The 24938-nt window shown below is 45.6% G+C and overlaps 1 protein-coding gene across 4 annotated transcripts in view; it reads left to right on the forward strand.

The window, feature by feature from the left end:
- Window positions 1–24938, forward strand: part of LOC138488560 (asparagine synthetase domain-containing protein 1-like) — a 205245-nt gene that overhangs the window by 89084 nt on the left and 91223 nt on the right. For all 4 annotated transcript variants that reach the window (XM_069615634.1, XM_069615637.1, XM_069615635.1 and 1 more), the window contains one exon: window positions 2573–2626. In XM_069615634.1, the coding sequence (XP_069471735.1) occupies window positions 2573–2626 (54 nt within the window). The remainder of the gene's footprint in view (window positions 1–2572; window positions 2627–24938) is intronic.

Raw genomic sequence — 24938 nt, forward strand, 5'->3', positions numbered from 1 at the left:
AAACATAAGATTTTGGCAACTATCACTCTCGGCTGCCCTCCCGGCGGTGGGGCTCTGCCTGGTACCCTGTGCGCTTGCTCTACAGTGAAGAGCTTTGAGAGTCCCTTCACCCAATGTCTTCAGGATAAGGTCCTCCACAAAAAGCTCCACGCTCAGTCCTTCCTCTCTTTCAGGGATCCCCACCAACCGGATCTTACAGCGCCGAGACCGTCCTTCTGCATCCTCCGCCCTTGTTAAGTGTCCTTATAGCCCCCACCATGCCCGCAACCTGGTTTTTAAGTTGTTGTAAGTTATCCTCCACGGTGTTCACCCTCTGCTCCACCTCCGTGACCCTCTCGTACACCTTCCTTAGGTCCGCTCTCACCAGGGACACATCCACCCCTGCTTCCTTAATGCTCCCCTCCAACGAAGTCTTGGAGGCTTTTTTGGCCTCCTTTAGGGGCTTTAGGGTCACTCAATTTCCTGCTGCCGCCGCCCCTGTTGCCTCCAGGTCCCCACCTTCCTGCTTTTGTTGTCTGCTTCTCGGGTCAGTGAATTTGTGGAACTTTTGCTGGCCTGTCACCATCTCAGCAGCCTCTGTTGTCCCTGCCTCCAGGCCGGGTGCCTAGCCGTCTCCTCTCTCCACCCAGCTTACCCCCACTCAGGGACTCGCCACCGTCATGGCTTCACCAAGCCTATCACTCCTCCACATTGTCCAACAGCCCACGTGGGACTTGAGCTGATCACTCCTCTCTGCCTCTGTCCCTCACTGGGGGCGGAGGGGCTTGCTGCCACGCTCAATCTCCCCTTTCTCCAATTTCCGAGTGCTTATATCACCACGGCTCACTTGTCAATTACTCCACACAGTCCAACAGCCCCCGTGGCTCTTTGTCACACAATTTCCGCTGGGAATTTTTTCCCAGACTGAGCTCCTCACCCCCCCTCCATACCCGCTCGCTCCACAGTTCCACAGTCGCCTTGGGCCCCGTCCCTCTCACCTATGTTTCCACTGTCACAGGCGGGCGCAACAGGGTCCTCCCTCCTCGACACTGCTGGGCGCGCTTCCAATTGGAGACTCCTGTCAGCTGCCGTCCCCACGTTCGCGGGGTTCCATTCCCACTTCCCACTGCTCTCTGTCCCTCACTGGGTACCATGGATCAAGTTGTCTCCCGGGTCCCACGGCATAACTTACAGCTTCAGTGTGCCGCGCTTTCTCCACTCCGCATCTGTTGATCTCTGTCCCTCACTGGGTCCAGTGGTTCGGTTAACCTTGCAGGGGCCCCGCTGCGCTCACACCTGATCCTGCCTGTACTGCCAAACACGTCAGGAGCGTCCTCCGATGTTGTCGGCCAAGGACTCTCCTCACTCTGGTTCTCAGGGCTATGTTCCCCACAGGATCACACTTGCACTGACTCTTCCTGGTCCCTAGGTCAGGGGGTTCTCGTGCTCACGTTTTATTTTCTACTTTGTAAAAGGATTTCGCCAGGATTTCTTCGGGCAGCCGTGGAGCTCCGGAGAACTACGTGTGCATGCTCCGACAGCTCTGGTTTCAGCATTGTTCAACAGTTTACGCACTTGGGATTTTAAACTGAGTTCAAAAGCAGCAAAGCAAACATTGTGTTCCCCTTCTAGAGTTAATTCAGGTCAGCAGCAGGAATCTAATCCAGTGAATTGACTGTAAAGTGGCCATTTATCTGAATGATGGTGCAGCATAATAATTGATTTGCAAAAGGCTGAGTAGGCAGTTGTACTGTAAAGACAGTCTGTATGATGTGATCTAAATACTTATGCAATGGAGAAACATTCCAATAAGGAGGTTTACTCATTTCACAACCTGTTGGCACTGTTCACTGCATTTACCCTCTCCCGAACTTTGTTTTTGGGAGACAATCGCTGCTTCAAATAAGCAGCATACTTTTCCATTTTACTCCCCAAAATAAGGATAATACTTCCTACACCCAAGATAAGGATAATACTTCTTACACAATAAAATAGGACCAGCATGCAGGTCTGCCCCATAATGCCAACCATATTGCTATGTTGATGTGTTCACAATAGTGGAAGCTGTAGCACGTGCCAAATGGGTGCGTTAAGTGAATTAATTTCATAATCTTAATATAATTTATACAAATGAATGAAAACAAAAATGTGGATGACAAAACATTTGAAATATAGCATTACTTGATTAAAATACTCCAGTTGACAAGGTGAAATACTATTTTACTCCAAAAAATAAAAATTACATTTTACACCCAACTTCCAAAAGCACTGAGTAAAATCGCCCTGCCCCAAAATCTTGTCTTGAGCATTCTCCAAAAGAATTCTCATTATAATAATTAACTATCTTTCTCTGTTCTTTTGGTTACCTATATTTCTTACTTTTTTGTAATCACTGTCTGAGCCTCTCCCACTTTGGCAAATTTCTTTTCATTTGTCCATTGCCCTTTTTCCATCTTCTGTTTTTATTTCAGGGTTCTATATATTGTTGCTCCTCCTGTTATATTCAGGTCGAATTTATAGTAATGTCAATATAGTAACCTTGTTGAAGCAGGCAAGAAATTAAAAATGTGTACTTTGTCATTTTTGTTTTTAGATCAGAGAGCAGACGGTGTTAATTGATGAACTTTCCAACTTGAAGCCAAATCGGGTGAGTAAATAATACTCGATTTTAAAAATAATCCTTTTACAGACCGCAACCTGTGAAGCGGAAACATGTCAAAAACAATCTGGGACCACATAAAATTGAAAGAAGAACATAGTCGTCAGATGAGGTTCTCACCCTTTACATTGTTATTGATGTTCTAAATGGGCATGTCTTCTGCCTGTTGAAATATTCATATATTTCTCAGAGAATAATAATTGTAATGATGATAATGTCTGGTTTTTCTACAGTGTCTCATGCCAATTTCCAAACGCTGTTAGTATTAAGTAATCTGTTAGTACTCCTTTATTGATCTAAGAAGGATGCAGGGCTAAGATGGCCCTAACAATAGAATAAATAGGGAGAGCATGGGTCCACAGTAGAAAATAATGTCTAGCCGATTTGATCATTTTCAGAATGTAAGTGGAGGAGAATGATCCAAAGTTGGAGACTCGGTTTGTAGTCAGGGGAGGGGGGTAATCGGGAGAGGTTGAGTTGGCAATCATGATTTTAATGGTGCATGCTTTTGGTGACCAAGCCTCTTGGTCTTTAGAGGAATGGGGTTGCAGACTAATGGATGTCTGGACAGATAAGTTGGTCTTTGAAAAGAATGGAGGTGTTATCCGACGCATCGATAGGGAGGGAAGATAGGATTTCTTTGGCTTTACATTTCAATTTTCATTCCTCTGCTAAAATAGTCAAGTGAGTTTGTTTTCGAGCTAGAATTTCTCCTTTCCAATCTCACACACTGTTCTCTGATAGGAACTAGTTCACTTTAGAACCATTTGGTATGAGAAAGGGACTGAGGTTTTTGATGATTGTTTTGGGGGGAGCAAGGAGGTTGAGAGAAAGATGCTCATCCAGAAGGTCTGTTTGTTGATCTTTGGAAAGGGGCTGTAAGCATTGTATGTGCAGTTTGACCAAGGGTTGAGGGAAGTCCATTGAATAATGGGTAGATTTTGCGGCAGGCCAATTAAATGGGTTAAAAAGGAAAACGATATTGTGAGCCCAAGAAATGTATATAATGTGAAGGGGTCATCTATGGCATACTTCTGCCAGCTTTAGCGGCCTTGCTGCGTGGGATCAAGTTTAGATCTAATTGGTAATCTGATATACCAAGAGTGAAGTAAGGCCATGAGCGAATTCGCTGAGAAAAATCAGGGGCTGTCAAAAATTCTTCATACTTTTTTTAATTCTTTTATTGGGTTTTCAAATATACACAACTCAAAACATAATAAACATTACAATATCTCCTGTATTTCCATCTCATCATTCCTTCCCCCAACTCCCGACCACCACCCTCTTTTCTCCCCTTAACCTGTACACAGGTTGACAAACTTATATTAAATCATAGGATATTCAGTATTCGTAAGTTCTGAGGACAGTGTTGTTCTATAAAGTGCCTGTGAAGAAAGTTCAATATCGGTGCTCACTCCGTTGAGAAGTTGGCTTGTTCCCTCGATCATGTAAGTGATCCACTCCAGGGATACAATATTCCAGAGTTTATAGCCCCAATCTTTAATATGCACAGGGTCTACAGACTTCAATTTCTGTGCTATTAGTACCAGCCCTGTAACCGGAGAATACAAAATGCCTTCCTCCTAGATTTCGGCCAGAGTTCGTTATCTTGTGCCAAACCTAAGAGGCTATCTCGTAAAGATAGGTCCGTTGTGAAAGCAAACATTACCCTCATATTTTCCCCCAGTCGTCACGCTCACCACAACCCCTCCAGCAAGAGTCTGAAACCTTTCTGGAGTATAATGCCACTGGTACATACATTTTAACCAAAATTCCCTGATCTGCGAGGATTTAGTTAATTTCGGGATATCGGATCGTAAACGTGACCATGCTTCTTCCTTAGGCATAAACCCAAGGGTCTTTGTCCAAGCCAGTCGGAATGCAGGGGGGTGGTGGGCGTTAATACCTTATACATTTATATAATCTGGAAATCATATGTGTATCTCCGGAACTAGTTGTTAAGAAGCGTTCAAACGGTGTGCGTGTTCTCAAGGCTGCTGACCTATTTGGTGGGGGCCATCAACCAATGTTGAACTTGAAAATATTGAAAGCAGTGACTCTCCTGAAGGAACAGCTCCTCTTTGCATAGAGCAAAAGACTTTATATCCTGCCCTTGAAATGTATTGCAACATTTTGTGCAACCCTCTCTTCTCCATTCCGGAAAAGAATTAGCCGGCATTCTTGGGGTAAACTGTGGGTTCGCAAATAATGGGGTGAAAGGGGAGGGAAAGTATGTGAAACAGTGCTGCTTGACAACCTGATCCCAAATACCTTCCACTAAACCAGTTATCTCGCTGTGATGTATATTCCGGGGTCTATCCGATCTAGGCACCCATAGTTTCTCTCCCATTCTGGGCCCCAAAATAGCCCTTTCCATTTCTGTCCACCTTTTTATCTGTACCCTCCCTAAACAAATCTTTTATCACTCGTAACTGAGCTACTCAGTTTTAATCCCTGAAGTTGGGAAGGCCCACTGTTCCTCTATTTGGAGGGAGCATTCATGTTTTCAATGCGGTGCGGGGTGGTTTATTTTTCCATATAAACTTTGAAAGTACTTTGTGAAGTGCACGAAAAAAGGGAGTCCGGATTCGGATTGGCAAGGCCTGAAAGAGATACAAAACCTTAGGCAAAATCACCATTTTGACTGTGTTAATCCTTCCAAGCCACAATACCATTAAAGGGCTCCAAGATTGGGCAAGTTTCTGAATCTCATCTATTAATGGTAGGAAGTTAGCGAAATATAGCTTGCGTAACGAGCTGTCGTGATGCCTACCCCCGGGGAACCAGACCAGGTCCAGCAACCCCGGAAGCAGGCATCAAGTTATTTTGAGCAAGCCCAAAAACCTCTGGTAGGGGCTGTTTGGGTGCGGTCCTGGCGTCACATCAACTCCGATGGGCATTGTTCTTTGCCGAGATCGATTTCGTGATAACCGATCGACCAGGTTGTAAGAATGGTAAAGCAGGCGCCTTATCCCGAATAGGGATGAGAGAGGCAGAAGTGAACCCAGAACCAATACCTATAATTTCCAAACAAAGGATTCTTGGCATGACTACTCTACAGACACCAGAGGACATTCAGGTAAAGATCCAGCAACTCTTTGACCCTGCAGCCCTGCAGGACTGGATAAAGAAAGGCCCGGACTACTCTGTCACCAATGATCTGCCTTATTACCAAGGGCGGCTATTTCTGCCACACAAGGACCTACAAGAGCTAGTCATTTCCCGTTATCATGATATCCTAATTGAGGGGCAACCAGGTATTGCAAAAACTGAAGCTAAAATTAAAAGACAATTCTGGTGGCCCTCCTGGCGAAAGGATATTAAATCATTTGTGATGTCTTGTGGCATTTGCGCCCAAAACAAAAGTCAAAAGAAAAATCCAGCCGGACTCTTACAACCTTTAGACATTCCGCCTACACAATAGCACACCTTATCGTAAGACTTTATTACCGATCTACCTCCTTGTAATGGGTTTAACACCATTCTAGTTATTGTGGATCTTTTTTCCAAGATGGCCCACTTTATTCCTTTAAAAGGACTACCTTCAGCCTCAATCCTGGCCAAATAATTCCTCGAAAACATTGTTCGCATACATGGATTTCCATCAGTGTTGGTCTCTGACCGGGGCAGTCAATTCATTTCACATTTCTGGAAGAAATGTTGTCAATTGGCGCAAATCGACGTGAGATTATCGCCCAGTCACCACCCCCAGACCGATGGTCAAACAGAGAGGACCAACCAGACTCTTGAACAATACCTGCGTTGTATGTTACATCAGACTGAGAGTAATTGGAAGGACATTCTTTGGATCGCCGAATATGCATGCAATAATTCAGTACATTCTGGAACTGGACAAAGCCCCTTGTATACCCTATATGGGCACCACCCTCGAACCTCAGACCTTGACTCACCCCAACACTTAGAAATGCCCGCAGTGGACCATCTACACGCTACAATTACACAAGCCTTTAAGGAGGCAACTGCACATTTAAAACGGGCGAAGGAGAAATATAAGAAAGATGCTGATCGGCATAGAAGTGATACTCCACAGTACCAGATAGGGGACCAAGTATGGTTGGCCACAAAACACATACCTCTCAAGGGAATGCAGACCTTTAACCCTAGATATTTGGGACCTTACTCTATTAAGGCCATTATCAACCTGGTGGCCGTCAAGTTGGACTTACCTGCTAATATGCAAATTCACCCCGTCTTTCATGTGTCACTTTTGAAGCCAGTGCAACCAGGGACAAGACTAACCAAGCCACCAGACCCCATCCTTATAGACGGGGGAACCCGAATTTGAAGTTAAGAACATCCTGGACTCCAAGATGGTGAAGTCAAAACTTTTTTATTTAATCGACTGGAAGGGTTACGGATCACAGGAAAGGTCTTGGGAACCTAGTGACCACGTGCATGCACCTCGATTGGTGAAAAGATTCCACCGAAATTTCCCAGACAAACCAAAACCACGGGGAAGAACGACTTTAGGAGGGGCCTTGGGGGGGGGGGGAGTGTTGTCATGATACCTACCCCCGGAGAACCAGACCAGGTCCAGCAACCCCGGAAGCAGGCATCAAGTTATTTTGAGCAAGCCCAAAAACCCCTGCTAGGGGCTGTTTGGGTGCGGTCCTGGCGCCTATGGCGCCAGGTTCATATGGAGAGTCAGTCCTGGCACCATAGGCGCCAGGCTCATAGAGTTGAACTTACCTGATGCAGACCATGCTGCAGAGCTCCAAGCCAATTGGAAGGGACTATTTTACCTAGGGACTATTTTTTTACTCGGGTGGGGCTGGGGAGGAATACTTACCTGGGATTACTTTGGAGGCTATTTAAACCATGACTGAAGAGCAGCACACGCTTCGCGTTATTCTGCATCCAGCAGCGTAACGCTCACCGTGTCTGCAAGCCTGCATCCAGTCTTCTGCCACGCCCGCCTCGAGTCTGCAGCTCCTAGAAAAAGGGGAGGAACAGAAGGAGAAGAGGTTAGAATAAGAGCAAAACCTTCGATCCTTACCTGAATTCCGGAACCACCGCGCCTTCGAGCTGGAAGAAAGAAGCATTTTACCCGCGCCGCCTCGCCTGCTGCAGTGCCGCACTGAACTCACCGGCCTTCGCAGCATCCTCACGATCCACCGCATCCTTCTGCACGTTCCCACCGCGCTCTGGCACCTCAGGGGAACACAAGAACAGCAAAGGTGAGCCAAGGGAATAAACCGAGGCAATAGTAACTACCCCCATAGACTTACCTGATTACCGCCGGGGGGTACTATTCCACTTCACGGGTCGGCGCAGTCTCCATTGCATCCTTGCCATACCCCGGCCCCTAAGGGGAACAAAAGGACAACCAGGTGAGACGAAGGGACAGACAAGGGTAACTCTTCTCACCACAATAGACTTACCTGATTTTACCGCTGGAGGCATTATTCCCCAAACTTCATATTTTCTCTCCGCCCCTCTGCAGTCCGAGTTCGTTGCACAAAAGTGCACAGGACCCAATCAACTACCTCTGCCACAGCACGTTCCACTACAACATCGTCTCCAGGATCAGCTCCGACATGCAGGATCCACATCAGCAGGTGTGCGAACATATTACTCCACTGAGGCATAGAGCTTAGCCAGCCATGTCCTTAATGCTCAGCGGCCATCTTGGAATCTCCGGTCTGCAGTTTTGGGGCCTTTTTCACATGCTCCAAGGACAAAGGTTAACGCCCGGTCAATCCACCTTTTGTGGGGGGCAGTGGGGGGGTGAGGGGGGTGGGGTATTGCTCGTTATGCAGGTCGTCTTATGGCTCGTTGGTCCCACCAGCCACAGGGAATGAGTCGTCCTCTTCGGAGCTCCTCTGTCGATTTGAAAACAAGGTCAGGACAGCAGTGGTCTCTTCGCAGATCCTGGAAGTGTCTGCAGGTCTCTCTGCTTGTCGTCTTCTTTGGGTCTTCTCTTCAGTGGTTGACTTGCCTTCTGCCTCAGGAACCTCACCTTTTTTCACACTCATCCTCTGCAAACTCTCTGTGCAGTTTACAGCAAGGGGCGGATGGCTCTCCAATCAGGAGAGCTAGCCCCCAGTGGGAACTGGTTCCTTTCAGGCACACCAGAAGACAAGGGATAGCAGCATTTTGGATCCTCCTGTGCTTCTTGTCCGCACAGATAGACTAGAGCATCGGCGGGCTACACAAAGGGTTCCCGCTGAAGACCAAACTCCAATCGGGACCTCCCCCCCGCCCAGGGTGGTAGAAGGACCAAGAAAGAACAACCACACAAGAAATGGCAAAAAAAGAAAGGAGCCCCCATGTTCGAACAATGGTGACCCTTCTGTGCATAGCCGCAGCTGTGATTACAGACTGCAGGCAAAAATAGCTAAAATGTCGGTAGAACACGTCCACTGCCACCAGGCATACTTGTATCCTTGTTACTGTAACAGAATTGTTACAGGAACAGAGAGAAATGGGATACTAGGTAACCCCTCAGCACTCCACATAGGGTGGTTTACTGATCTCACAAAAGGAAAGAAAAGCTTAGAAGGATAAAAGGTATCCCTCTAACCTTGAGAACAATATTTCTTAAGGACAATAAAAGAATATAAAGAGGATAGCCCAAAGGGCTCCCAGCAACACTGCATATATGGTTCTGTGTGCTGCAAAAGTGTAACACAGATGCCTTTTGAAAAGTATGGAAGAAAGCATGACTCCATGAAAAAAGTAAAAACACATGAACAGGGTTCCCATGGTCAGGGCAAAGAGAGAACGCATGAGTGGAAAAAGATTCATCTCATTCAGGAGAACGAGAAAAAGGTCCAGAAGTCCAGCAAAACGTTTTGGGTGGTCTCACAAGTAGAGTGAATTAAGCATAAAACAGATAAATCTCCCTAACACTGGTCAACCCCCCCCCCCCCCCAGACTAAGGGACAGCAGGATCTAATCCACTCCTGGGTGGATCTCTGGTTCCATTCAGTCACACTTTCTGGAGAGACCATCAGCATTCTTCTGTTGGGTACTTGACTCCCAAACAGCTACCATATTAGTCCTAATACATATTGCCCTTTTCCCCACCCTTATTGAGTGCACTGAACCCTTAGTCTACCTGCAGTAGGGGTGGCACGTCATCAGTGCACACTAGTATGTACAAGGTTTTTTCCCAAGTTTTATTTTTCAGTTTTATTGGGGTGTTAAGTGTGGCAGGTCTCTTATTATGTTTGCGTATACATGTGGTAACAAGAAACAAAATAGTGGCCAGTCTTGTGCGGGACCTTGGGGAGTGGTGGGCATTAATGGGGGTGGTTATTACAGTTGTAAGTTTCCTCAGAATGTCTGTAGGCAGCTGGGAACCTTTGACTTCCATGATTCTTGGGAACTGGTGAGATGGGAGACCTGGGTGTTTTAACCTGGAATGTGAGAGACCGCCACAACTGTAAAACTGTACAGAATAGGTTTTTCTCTAAGGTGGAGTAGGATTTCGTGGCTCTGCTCGAGGGGACAAACCTGATGACGGAAGAGATCTCCAAACTGAAAAGAAATTGGGTGTTAAGGCATATGGGACCTCGTTTTCACTTATGTGATAATTTGGGTGGGAAGAGAGACTCGCCAGAGATGCCAGTAGTGGTTCTGATTGGGATGTGGGGGTTGCTACTGGATGGGCAACTGCTACGATAGATTTTCAGATTCAGCACCCTGGACAGATTCTTAATGGCCAGCCTATTCTGATGAACAGGGACAAACACTGTTAGCCAAACTCTATCTGGGCAGTGTGGCTGAGCAGCAAGACGTAGACTTAAATACAGCTAGACATATATTTCAAAATATTGTAAGTGTAGCAAAACAAATGAATACAGACTTGGAACTAGGTAAGTAATCACGACTTTGATGACTAAATAGGTTTAGGACAAAGGAGTAGCAAACACCATACCAAACCTTATAAATAAGGTACCAACCTTAAAAAGTCCTCCCTAGCTCAAAAAGCGGGGTCCTATTGCACCTAGAGTCACAGATCTCGATAAAAGTATTTTCAGGGTGCAAAGAGTCTAAAAAAAAAAATACATTTTAAAAAAGTGTTAGTATGGGCCAACAAGTACTTTTAAGTGTTCCAAAAGTTAATGAAAACAAGAGGAAAGTTGTTAAAAGACCCTCTCCCAATCCAACCACTTTAGGAGAGAACCAGGGGAGGATACCAGGCAACACCACCATTGAAGGCTATGGAAGAGAAAGATGGGACTAGGACTTTACACGCATTGAACCCTATGAAGATGGGGGCGGGGGGGCAAATAGGTGTGTTTTCTCACCATTTGTACTCCAATTCACTTAGGGACCACAGTGGAAGTCCCTATAATCGCTGGGTGTTCTCTATTTGTGCCTCGGTTCCGTTGGAGGAAGCCCAGGGGCTGTGGGTACAGAGGTCACTTCAGGCATCTGGTTCTTGGGTCCGGCTTGTTTGCAGTTCTGGGCTCTAATGGACAGGATTCTGAACAGCTAAACACCCAGGACACTGACTGTGGGACCACCATCCCGTTGACAACCTCGGAGGACTCCAGGGATGCGATGCAGGTGGCAAACAGCATTGAAGAAAATGGTGTAAGATGACCCTCATGGCGGAGACAAATAAACTGGTCCTTCAAGGCCCCTCTTCGTGGTGGATAGCTGCAACTTCAGGGAAATCCTTGTTCCATAAGCTGGGGATGTGCCGAGCCCAAAGTCTCAACTCAGGACGGAGACTGCTGCAGCAATGTAGCCCAGGAGGGCATCTGGTGTGTCCACAGTATGGTTCTGGGACTGTTCTGAGCGCTTCGAGCGGCTGAATCTTTGAGCTATGGTCTGGACTGGCTTTTCCCACCGGTCCAGGTGCTGAAGCACGGTGAAGGGCTTCTTGAGATCTGCATAAAGACAGGGCTATTCCCCAGCAAATGTGCTAACTATCTCCCAATGATGAGTTCTGGGACTTCAGCAGACTGCTGTCATTTGTACAAGTCTTGGCTCCGACCATAATCTGAGGAGTGACTGCAGGCATCTCCCTTTTATCCAGCATCCTGGCTGGAGTGGCCCCCAATTACAAGAATCTGCACCATTCAAACTTGCCAGTGAATATGGCCAGGTACAGACCCACTCTGACACGAATATGGACTGGAGAGCCAGGCCCCACATCCGGCCGCGCACAGACCGCCCCTATGCCCGCGAAAGCAGCAGCTTTCCTCAGGAAAGGGCATACCATGAAAAGAAAATCCAGCCACTCCAGGGCAGGAAGATGGTCAAACTACAAGGTGGCCAAAAGACAGGCGCAAATCTCACGGCACACCAGTTTCAACTATCTGGTGCTCCAATTGGCATTGAGCTCTAAAATGCAAAAGTGCACATGACTATAAAAAAAAGAAACGCAACACAACTATCCCCTGCTACCAGCCCATTGTGGAAACATTATATAAGTAGCCACAAACCTACCAAAATCAAAGGTATGGAGGTAAAGCGTGTCCCTACTGCTCTGCACATAAAGTCATGTGTGCAGGGAAAAACAAAACAAAGAACTTTACTATTGAGAACAGAATTGTCCTGCACTGATAGCCATAAGGACTGATCAGTGCCCCCAAAATAGATCAGCTTATCAAGCTAAGTGGAGCAAAAAGGCATCACATACCTCCAAAAGTCAGGAAAGGTTCGGAAGACTAGCAAAAAGTGGAATGTCCCATTGATGTCTATGTAAGGAAAGCAGCAAAAAGAGTCTCCTAACACAAACCAACATATTTATTGAATATCTATTCTCCTAATGTCACAGATTGTTCCTTCTTTGAAATATTAAATTCTAAGGGTGTCAAATATTTTGGAGTTAAAATAGTGTGGGCGAAGATTTTAATTGTCCCTCAGATGGGTCGCTGGACACATCAAAATATACCCATGGTTCAAGGAATCCTACGAGGCAAGCATTAAGGAGATATTTTTGTCAGGTAAACTTAAGAGCTACACAAAGAGAATGATACCGTTTGCAGTGAACATACTCCTCCCCTCAAACTCATTATCGCCACACTCAAATAGATTACATATATTTCTTAGCAAATCTCATGTTCATAGATTCTGAGAAGTGGGTCACCTAGCGAGGGTCATCTCAGAATACTCCTCTCTAGCCGGGTTTTACAACTGGTGAAGACCACACCTTATGGTTCCTCTATGGGAGGTTCTATGTTATTTAGAAATACAATGGTGCACACTGCTTCTAGGGCACAAGAGTGGGAAACATTTAAAGTTGTTCAGCATTATGAAACAGTGTGGGAGCAAACACTTCATGACTAGTTGAGTCGCCTAGAGAATAATATTTAGGTCATGGGTGACATAAATTCCCTCACACAACTAAAGGGTTTATGATGCCATACTCTGTCATATGGTAGAAATTGAATCATTGCAGCCCCTTGTGTGCTTTTCCGCCCAACTTGTTTGGAAATAAGTCTAGGAGGCCTTTAGCCAGGCTCATTAAGAGACAGGACGCTGGGCTCTGTTAGGACCGTTTTTCTAAAGTCCACACAAGGGGCTTTCTAAAACTGTACCTTAGGCAATACAGTTAACTCCAACCCTTAGTATAGACCTGCAACTGCATAATATAGTAGCGTGGGCGGAGCAGTCAGGCTTATCTTAGGAGGAAGAGAGGGCTGTAGATGGGTACAAAGAACGTGTAGCATATACGTGGTCCAAAGAAACACTAATACACTTGTGCATTGTAAAAATAATGGTTTATTTTATATACTGTTAGGGAGAATTCTCAGAAATGTGCTAATTCCCTCCACCTTAGAGACCCCCAGCAACTTTGTTGGATTTTGAGGACTTGATTTTTTTAACCTGGAGAGAGTGTGACCCTTTTTTCCTCCACACTCTCATGTATTTTAATGTGATTGTATACACTGAGTTTCTTTTGGTTGTGGAGTCTGACAAACTCCATAGGCATCATCTTTTACATTGTGTCACACAGCACGTTCAGTGTAGTGGCACAGGGAAGTCTTTCAGATTTCCCAAAGGTTTAAATACCTTCTCTTGGATAAACTACTGTTTCCAAGAGCAGTAAAGTGAAATTGACTTTACTTACCATTGTAACATTTTAGACCCAGCACACCCTATCTTACAATAGAGTGCTGGAGGGGCCTTTGTCTAGTTTCTCATGTAACATTTTTTATGTTACCCTTTTTGCACTGAATGGCTGGTGGCAGTGGTTTTGTTTGAACTACCATGGTGTGCCTTTACCGCGGGCTGCATTCGCAGCTATAGTAAAGCACACGGAGGAGCCATCTTCGTCAAAATGGCCCTCGGTGGTCTTATTTAGCTGTTTCTTTGTGGAACGGTCCTTCTTGAGATTTGCTCTGCGCGCCAAACCATGTTTGCTCTCTGTGTTCATTTTGTCTTTGGCATGGTCCACGAGTGAAACCCGCCTCTGGCTCCAGAGTGTCTGGGGTAGGCAGGAAGCGAGGGAGGTGCCCAAAACCCCATGTGTTTAGTCTCCTAGGAGATCCAAATGCACTCTGTGGTGATTGGCCAGCTGACTGTCCGGCAAGGACAGCCACCCTGCTGGGTGCCTGACAGCTAGGCTGGAATGAATGGGGGAGAACTGAATAAAAGGCAAGTCTTTTGGCTTGGAAGGCAGAGTCGACCACTGGACGAAGGAAACGAAGAAGAACTTGAAGAGGACGCCTGCTGCAACTCCTGAACCGTTAGTTTGCCCGGTGAAGCCCTGCTGCAGTGCTGAAACACCAAGTTTGCATCGACAGAGAAGCCCCTGCAAGGACGACTTCTCCCCTTGAGTTGGTGGGACCAATCAACTCCAAAGTAAGCCACCGGGACGTCCATCTTGGAGCTGTTTGAATTTCCACAGAGTTGCTGCTGGAAACCGTATAGCCAGGGAGAGGAACACCAGATTGTGTGCGTTGCTTTTAAGCTGGCCTAGAGCTTTTGGAAGATCCTCCGGACTCCCAAAAAGCAGGACTGACCAAGCATGAGCCCCCTCAACAGAGTGCGGGACCCCAGAAGTGCGGAAAGTCCATCTCAACAGCCAGGAACAGTGGTGTTGCTATTTGTGGTAGACGCAAGGAGTTGAAACACTGAACAGCCACTGAAAGTGAAGTTTGTCGGTTGCGAGTCTTGACCGTCCCAGTGCATTGCAGGAATCCCTCGCCGTCCTCCCTCTTGTCCCCACGACTGAGGCCCAGGAACAGCGAGATCTGCAGAGCTGCACAGGAACAGAGGTCATCAGCTGCATCTTTTTCTTCATTTCTAAGGTACTGTAAAAAGTCTGCGAGAACTTACCTCTTACTATAGAGTGCTTGCAACTTCTTCAACTCACAAGCCTAATCGGCTTGTGGCCCTACATTTGATTCTTCTTTTCATCAAAGACTCATAAAACCTGTGCAAAGACTTTTCCATTTACTTACCAGAAGTGCTTCATACTATACAATACTTTTGCCCATTGACTTTGGATTAGCCTATTGAATTGTATGACTCTTCTTGGAGGATCCAGAAGTATTTGCCTGCATACGAATATTTGTGGTCTCTTGTTGTTCTAATAATGTTTGCCTTTTACCAACTTCTAAAAGTATTCTAAATGCCAACAGTAAGATATTAATGTCCCCAGCACCCTAGTTATTGAAGTCACCTGTGGGCGTAAGTTGTGTCTGTGGGCCATCCCAAAAGGGTCTTTACTGATTTAGAAACAAAGAGTGTACAGTATTGAAGTGTATTTGTGTGTTACTATTATATTGCTCCCTTCTGAAGAAGGCTTATTCTAACTGACTGATAAATAAATAAATGAATCAATTGTTTATGCAAGAAACCTTGAGTGTAAGAGTTTGAGTACATTAACTGTAAATCTCTGTGTAACTCAACTTCAGCTCACATTGACCCCTCTTGAGATGAGCCTAGCTGCTCAACACGCTACCAAAACTGTGTAGTACAAGCTTATACCAAAGGTTGGGTTTCTTATACCTGTAGTCAGAGTTGTGTGTAGTGGTCCCAGACGGTACTGCATACAAACTTTGCCTAACATATACACACAGGCAAAGAGAATTCTTTAGAAAGGTAAGTACTATTATCATTCATAAACGCAATTATAAAAACCAAAACAATACTTATGTTATGTAAACCGAAGTATAAACATTATTTAGATTAGCAGTGTGCAGTTCAAGGGGTGTAAAACCTAGTGATGCATATTTAGAATGGGAGTATGCAATTCAAGGTAAGCAGACCCTCTTGGTAACAAACTATGCTAGTTATTCAGTTCCAGGAATACTATAGTTATACCTTAAGTGCATGCTACTGCCTCACAGCCAATTTTACTGTGGGCCATACTGGCATTAGTTCTAGTTCCCACAGACTTTACTAGCATTCCTGCTCCAGACTCTATTACAACAAACATCATGGTAGCCATACCAGGTGACACAGGCACCCCACCAGTACCAAGCAATCTGGCCCAGTTGTCATTTATCGCTAATCACACCCAGAGTCCTCTTATGCCAGTAACCAATACTGGCCTTAGGAGAAAGTGCCTCTATAACAAACAAACCATCTTAACTGAAAATACTAATCCTACTACTCTAGCCACCACTCCCATTTACAGGAAATACAAGCAGAACAAACCCCACTTCCCGACACTGACTGAGGAAGCTAACAACAGCACCTCACCTGTCCCATTGACAGGAAATCATGTTCTAAACCTTAAAGGGGCCTTAATAAACTCCAGGTCCCTAGTAGCTCATGCCACAGGAGGTAGCTGACTTAATTCAGGCAGACAATGATGACTTTATTCCCATTACTGAATCATGGCTACATGCAGCAGCAGGCCCTGCCCTTATGCTCACAGTACCGGACAACTACCATTCTTAGAGCAGACAGAACCGAGACCCGTGGAGGAGGCCTAGCTTTCCTTGCCAAATCCAACCAAGCTTGAGACTAGTCGCCTCTCCTGATGTCAAATCCTGTGAATCCCTGACTGCCAAACTTCCCATCACTGACTCCCAAACGTTTACCATTCATCTGATTTACAGACCTCCAGGCCCCATCGTTGCATTCGAGGACATCATCTCCACAGTCCTCTTCGACAACCTAAACAATACCTCGCAGGAATTCTTGCTCTGGAATCTCAACCTGGGATTTAACGACCCCAAAGACCAGCAAGCAGCAGTTGTAGCTAATGTCCTCACTGAACTTGGCCTCACTCAGTGACACTACTAACCCATGACAAAGGTAGAACACTTGATTAGGTGGCTGACTACCGTTAGGCAGAATCCTGTGCAGTGCTCTTAGGGACCACTAGACACAATTAAGACTACAAGTGTTAGTACAATTTCACCTTTGGTACAAGCCTGTACTACACAGAAAAAGTGGTAGCAATGGCTGAGCAGCCAGACCTATCTCAAGAGCAAATGAGCAGTAGTAGAGATTACACAAAGGACTACAATTACTGTGACTCAAGCAAACACTGACTCAAGGTTTCTGGTTAAAAAGTATAAGTACATTTATTTTTTAAACCATCTGTTCACAAAACACTTCACTTCTATTAAATTAAAACCACACTCCAAATATACTACACACAACCAATTCCCCTTGTGCAGATCAATTCAAGGTAAGTAATTGGGATTTGACAGACCGGTGATGTGGAACAAAGACGTTTCTGTGGGTTAAAATGCGATCACTTTTTGACAGTAATGACAGTTCGGTCTTACGAAAGAAAGGCGTACCCACGAGAAGAAATGTTACCGAAGTCAAACACACTTAGCACATGAATTAACACAAGAGAATAGGGGATAAAAATCATAGGCAATACTTTTGTCAAGGCAAAGAGAATCAGAGTATACTTTCTAAAACATAGATAAGTCAATAGGCCTGCGCCAGTGTCATATGGAACCGGGGTCCTGTTGTCGAGGATCACAAGGTTAGAACAGTTCACGATTTGAGATTGACAGGAGTACTTGGATATTGTCAAAAGGGAAGCAAAAGTTATAAAAGGGAAGAAAGACAAGGACAAGCCTTTGGTGACGAAAAAGGGTTCACCACAATTCCCCGGAGTTGGACACAGTACCTTATTCGTTTGAAGAAAAGCTGGTGCTACGGCAGTTGTTCCTGGTAGTTCCTGCAGACTCGCGGTTCCTGGAGCTTCAGTCGTGGTGACAAGAAGGAGCACGTCTGGAGCGATCTGCACTACCCAGGGATGAGGCCAGCAGCAGCGAAGCAACGGTGAATAAAAGGTGCGCTCCTTTAAAACCGGAGAGGCTCTTCAGATCGCTATCCGGACCACTACAGCTGTGTGCAGCGATTTCGACCAAGAAGAGGATCCTCTGACTGTGGAAGGTGAGCTGGTTGATCCCACCAGGCTCAAGGGAAGAAGACTCCGGACTGGATCTTCACTGTCGTTCAAGGGTAGATGGCGCAGGACTGCAGCAGGGCTTCACCGGGACTCGGGAGTTGCAGCAGCCGTCTTCTTCTCCGCTTCTCTTCGGTTCTTTGCAGTTCCAGTGGCGACTCTGACTTTCAGCCCAAGAGTCCCGCCTTTTATGCCAAAATCCCCATTCGGCCCGGACAACCACCTCAGCCAATCGACACAAAGTGCGACTTGGGTCTCCAAGGAGACCCTGTGCAGGGGGTGACTAAACCCCTCCCTCACATTCAGCCCACCTAGACACCCAGACACCAAAGGAGGGCTTCTGGACAGAAGCCTGCCAAAGGTCGGCGAACAAAGAAGGCAAACCTGGTTTGGTGCGAAAAGTAAAACACAAGAAGGATTTTAACAAAAAGAAATGGTGATAAAACCCGACCGGAGCAAAAAGTATTTGGTCAAGCGGGTTTAAGTTTGAGGCTAATACAATAGCCTAAAACAGTACCACGTTTATATTTTATAACCAAAGTAGAAAAGATAGGGTAGATACCACTGCTACCAGCCAAGCCTTAGTGTTAAGGGAGCGAAACAAAGCTCCAAGAGCGCAGACAAAAAGGAGTAGGAATTAACCCCTTCCAATACTCCATGTAAAATGGGGTGTATTAGGTCTGCAGTTTAAATGACTACATAAAGTAAATGGCAAATTTACCTGTTTCTGGGGGACAGTAGTCAGCCCCAAAAAAATGGAGTCAGTGGGAAGTCTTCGAGACAACCCTGTGTCACTGCACTGAAGGTGCTGTATAACACACAGAAAATGTAGGGCTCATGGAGTGGTGTGGCTCCAGAGCCCAAGATCACACAAACAGTAGAAATACACTTGGCAAAACACATGTAAGAGTGGGGAAAAGGTTCACACTCTTACTAGGTGGAACAAAATAAACCCCAGAAATCCAGCAATGCTGCTGAGGGACTCACTAGGTAAGGGAAATTAGCATAAATGAGAATTCTCCCTAACAACTACAATTGCAATACCTCTATTACTGCCATAACCCCGCAGCTATGGACAGACCACTATCTTGTAGCATTTACAGTAGATGCTAAAATCCTCTCAACTAAAAATAACCCAATTGCTTCTCCCACCCTAACGAGGAACAAAAAGAACATAACCGCAGATAAACTCCTACCCCTTATATATCCCAGCCTCAACGCACTACCAGATACTACTGATCTCACCATCCTAGTTAATGAATATAAGCACGCGAAGTTCGCAAAGTTTGGCAGTCCTGCAGTCCTTGCAGGCAATGCAGGGTGCAGGGCTGCCTCTCCCGGACGGCGGGCATGGTGAACCAGACCCGGATCCAGAACGGGCGGATATACTGGAACCGTCACCCACACCAAGAGTTCTGCGGAGCAATTCTAAGTCAGCTCCTCCACGTGAACAGGAACAAAGATCCCTGGTGAAAAGAGGTAAGAACCTCGAGACTGCTATCTTAGACGCTAAGCCCATGGCAGCCACAGCACCCGACACACCCCCCGGTCACAGTGGGGGGGGGGGGGGGAGTAATGCAAAGCAACGCCTGAGTAGAGATACGGCCGAGATCCGGAGGAGATCGATATGGCCCCTTTTCAGGAGAATGGGGACGCCCCCCCTGCGCTACCACTCAGATGAGGCGGACCCAACACAGGACCAGAGCGCCGCTTGGGCGAGAGGTCTTCCAGCTCAGCCTGCCCGAGGATGGACTGACCTGGACCTTGCCCTGGTCCTGTGTACCAACAAGTGCCGGGGGATTACGGAGCCTTATAAAGATCTGAAGTACAGAGTAAATACTCATATGGAAAATCCAGGAGTGAACATGAAACAGGAGCCGTTACTACTGATTTCGGCATCAGCCAAGAACGGGCAAACAAAAATGACCACACCAATACTACAACAGTAGGCTCCGGACCAAACGGGCCGGGGCCGCACACGCCGGGGGCGTCAGGGCTGACAGAAAAACCTCTGCCAATGATTAGGGCTTTAATCCACACAAATACGCCCTCATCAGAGATTGAGACGTGGAAGCCAGATCGAAATGCCCTACCAGGAGCAGCTTTCCCCAGACAATTTAAAACAGAGCTGTCGAAACCGGGCCAAACAAAATCCTTCGAAAAAAGTCTGAGTACGGACTCCAGTGATGTGTTCATAGAGAGCACTAATATGGAAACGAACCCAGAGCCGGGGGAAAGGGTGGATTTAAGCCACCCGGCAGGTGAAACTACCAACAACCCAAAAAAGATTAATAAGACAAGTGCAATAAAACGACAATATACCATGAAACAAAGGGGAAAACAAACATCTCAAAGGTGCCCGGCAAAGCCTAATCGTCAAGATGAAGGAAATCCGAAGCAAAATGAGAACAAGCAGTAAAGAAACAAAAAAACCAACGCATGTGGTAGTCAAAAAAACATGACGCAGGCACGGGCACAAGCCAGAAATCCATATTATCAAATGCTGTATTTAACTTCTTTAAGACCCACCAGAAAAAAACGAAAATTAGAGCCAGAGGACGAAATATAGGACGCCGATATTTTGGAGGTCCTTGAGGGATCGCTCCCGGCAATCAAAGCAAGAAAAACGGAAACAGACATCAAAGAAACAACAAGACACGAGGAGAGGGTGCCATCAACTGGGGGACACGCGAGGGATAAGCCCGAGGAAAAACGAACCGCATAAGGCAAACCAAGCTGAAGTAGCCACGTGAAATCACCTAACTCTTAAAGAAAGTGACACTCAGTCAAAAACAGACCGAACAAAAAGCAGTTTTTATCGACCAATCTATAGATGTCGGAGAAAGCCACATCAATATGGGAGCTTCAAAGGAAAGGGATGAGGACGCAAAGATCCCCCAAAAATAAATGAAGCGGATGGCCAACCCCAGCAGAGATTAGAGGAGGCCGCGCTGTGCCCGAAAGCCATCAACATTGAAAATACCAATCCTACAGGGACGCTCCCCCAAACTGTAAGTCCGACGTTTAGGAGTGGAACAATGGCCGAAAAACGATCTCAGAGACCAAGTCTGAAGGGCCTCCTTAAAGAATGAGGCAACAGTCGAAATCGGCTCGCAGCCACAGTCGCAGCAAGAGGTGATGTCCCAACCTAAATCGGCGAAGACTTACTAAAAACAGCTCCACTCCCCGCGCAAGATGCCCGGAATAGAACAAACGGAGCTATACGAGTCCAACGTCGGTGTAGGGCCCAATTTGAGACCTGAGAATCGGTGGGGAAGTGGAATAAACATGGAGTCAAGGAGATCACACGACCGTGACATAGGTGCAAAGATGCAAATGAGTGACCAATCGTGGACAAAAGCCAACTGCCGCCTTTGGAAAAGGGTCAAAAGCAGAAAAAACCATCCAAAGAAGGATTAACATCAAACTCGAAGCCTTTCAGAACCTCGCTCAATGGCTCTGAAACATCAGAAGTCATAAATGGGCGAGTGTTTGGTGTAACCTCTACACAACCATTTAACACCTGCCCCAGTAGGGCACTTAAGAATACGCCGGGTAAGCACAGAAGATACAGTGAAATTGCATCTGACTATCCAAGACCATCATCAAACAATAAACAAGATATGGCCACAATTATGGCGGCGCTTACAATTGCCCTCGCACCATTTTGTAAATTATATGAAACTATCGGAGATACAACAAAAGATAACGCAACAATTCTAGGTCAGATCCTATCCAAGATGGATTTCTCAGAGGGATAAAATGGGCAGAAAAATGGGCCACCTTAGAGGCAGAAAGGAAAGAAGTTATAAGAGAAAAAAGACTATGGACAGAGCATCCCAGAAAACTCCACAAAAGGAGAGGGAAGAGATGGAACTAATCTTTATTAAACAGAAAACGACAAACCCAAGTGACCTGCCTGGGCAACAAAAGCAGAGTATCAATCTGGGAATAACAACCTCACCGGCAGTGACAAATCAAAAGAAAAAACTGGGGTTACGACTGGCAAGCAACAGCAACAAAGGTGAAAAAAAGAAAGCGAAATAATTAATCTAACACAAAGCCCTACAATACCTACATGCACAAGGGAAGTTACAGCGAAAAGTCAGCAAAAAACAGAAAAATCGCCCAAAACGGCGGAGGAATTTATGAGAACAAGCTCACTGATGGACCTTTCAGTACACCTTGATATAGAAGCAAAAGAAGAGAACCCTAGGGTTCTAGAGGGACTGGCAGAGGAACAGCATGGCGATCTTGACAGTAGAAGGGAAATGAGAGGTAAAAAGGTGACGGGAAAAACAGCACTAGCACCTTTAGAAGAGAAAGACACACGATCAACCTCATTGAAACAACAACTACAGAGTCAGCAGGAAGATAATTCAAGGAGAAGAGATGAGCAGGAGACCAGGGCAAAGTCAGACAAACCACAGGCAGAGAAATCAAAGCTCTCACATAGCGCTCACAAGGAGCTAAGAATTTTCAAATTAGAGCAAACGTCATGTAAAACCAAATATATCGTGCTGAATAGGAAAACAGTACTTTACATACTAAGCAAAATCCACTGTCTGCAGCATTTAAAGTCGGAAGACTTCAAACTAATAGAACCCTATCACAGGGACCAAAAGGCCAAAACGTACCTTCACATTAAAAATCAGGCAATAAAAGATATCACGGAAGAAGCATACAAAGACTTACAACAAGCAGGATACACCCTGACAGAATTACAGATACCCGAGACAGACCGAAAAGTGCAGTCCACAAAGAAAACTGGCGACCATAAAGTGCATTACATATCCCAAACTAGAGATCTATACAACAATAAAAGACAGGCACCGTTGTATCATACGAGATATGAAAGCAATCGCCACTATGAGTGGGGAAAACGAGAACTAAGGAATGAGAGATACAGAAGGAGAGATCTTAAAGCCATTGCAGATCTAAATGAAAAGCACTTGGAGAAGGGGGGTCAGTCACGGGATAGAAGAGATCGAGACAGAGATTAATCTCCCGCCAAGCGCCAGGCGATGCCGGACACATGGGAGAATTTTCAGAAAAAGATGTCAGAAAAGAAAAAGATCGAGAATCAAAGAGTGAAAACACGCGAGAAAATAGAACACCAAAAGGACCATGGAACTGGTTAAAAACGCCATTAAAGCCACACACCGAGAAATAGCAATCAGGAGGCGGGTCCAGAGATCTACCCCCTCCGACAACTGATCAAGATCATGAGCAAGAAACCACAACGCAAGATTTTGTAGCCATGGCCTCATGGAACACGAGAGGCCACCGGCACCTGACAAACCCAGAGAATCAGGATCTTGGGGCGTATGATATTCTATGCCTTCAGGAGCACTGGCTAACTGAAAAGCCAGCTTTAGACGGCTTTGAAATTGCATTTTCACCAGCATCGAAAGGTCTGTTTGGGCGACCGTCTTCAGGGCTCCTGATAGCCATAAAGTCGGGGATCGGAATAGTAAGTGCAAAAACCATAGTGGAATCATATGGCATACTGGCAGTTCTAACGACATGGGCCCAGGAAGAAACTTGAGGAAAGGGACCTGAAAAAGCAAAAATCGCCCTTATAACAACGTACTGGAACCCGGAAAGAACCACAACAGCAGATTTTTGTAAACAAGTAGCCAAAACAATTGATGACATCATCGTGGAAGACCCGCTGGCACACATAATAATCTGTGGAGATCTAAATGCTAACTGTACCATGGATAAGGGGACAACTCTGCTGAAGAAAACGAAATCTCCAGCAGAAGAGGAACATCGTGGATGAGGCTCATGAAATCGAGAAATCTCCACAATATGGCAGCATTGAAATCTTGGATGGTAAAGATTCCCACATGGGAAAGGGGCGTATCCAGAGCTGATATTGACTATTTCTTATCTCGCATAGTCTACTGGCAAGTATAGAAGACTACTCGGTGACCAAAACACAAGAAAGCGACCACAATCTTGTGGCTATAAAATGGAATTCTCGACGATCTTTACCCCAGAAGTACAACAATTCAATTGAACTGAACAACCAACAAACCCGAATTTGGCTCACTGCAGCAAATATTGAATGCATCGCCGAAAAGTACAAAATTGGTATTCAGGCACGAGGAGATAAGAAACAAAGCCCGGACTATCTACCTCTCTTACTCCAGTACAGGATGAAGCCGCAGGGTAAAAACCAAAAGCTACGACAAAATATACATACTTACGACAAGGAGGTCGTAGAAAGAAAGAGAACCCTGAGAAAACTGAAGAGACAAACTATCAAGGAGAATTCGTTAACAGCATGGAATACACTGAAACAGGAAAGCTCAAAATACAAAACTTGGATACGAGGTCATAGACACATAATGTATCAAAAAGATGCAGAGGAAATGCTGCATATCCTAAGTACTAAAAAAAACAGTGATTTCTGGGCACTCATCAATAAACCAGAGAAGAAGACTGAAAATCAAATAGTAAATGCAGTTAGTAAAAGAGCTTGGATGAAATTCTTCGAAAATCTGTTTAAGGCACAACCATATCAAATACTGAGGGCCGAAAATCCAGTTGAAACGCCTTGGATCGATATTTCGGCAACTGATGACATAAAGAACGTCATAATGAAACTGAAGAAATCCAGAGCACCGGGTCCAGACGGACTATCTAATATTGACCTAAAACAGAATCCGGAGATTTGGGCTGCCTTTATCAGTATCATCTTTGAACAATGTAGACAGACAAGAACTCTCCCGGCGTCATGGGTAAGTGCGGTGGTGGTGCCGATTTTCAAACGTGGGAACCGAGAAGAACCGAGTAATTACAGACCCATCGCCTTACTCGACATAATAGGCAAAATCTTTGCAACGCTCCTTCTGACCCACTTTCGAAACTGGGCCAGATCCTTACCGTCAAATGACCCCTTTCAAATGGGTTTCTTAAAGAAGGGAAGTACAACAGTCAACATCTTTATTCTCAACTTGATAAAAGCCAAGGTCAAGC

The sequence above is a fragment of the Ambystoma mexicanum genome, chromosome 9 (genome assembly GCF_040938575.1).
Source record: "Ambystoma mexicanum isolate Mex_15411 chromosome 9, UKY_AmexF1_1, whole genome shotgun sequence".
In the NCBI taxonomy this organism is placed as follows: Eukaryota; Metazoa; Chordata; class Amphibia; order Caudata; family Ambystomatidae; genus Ambystoma; species Ambystoma mexicanum.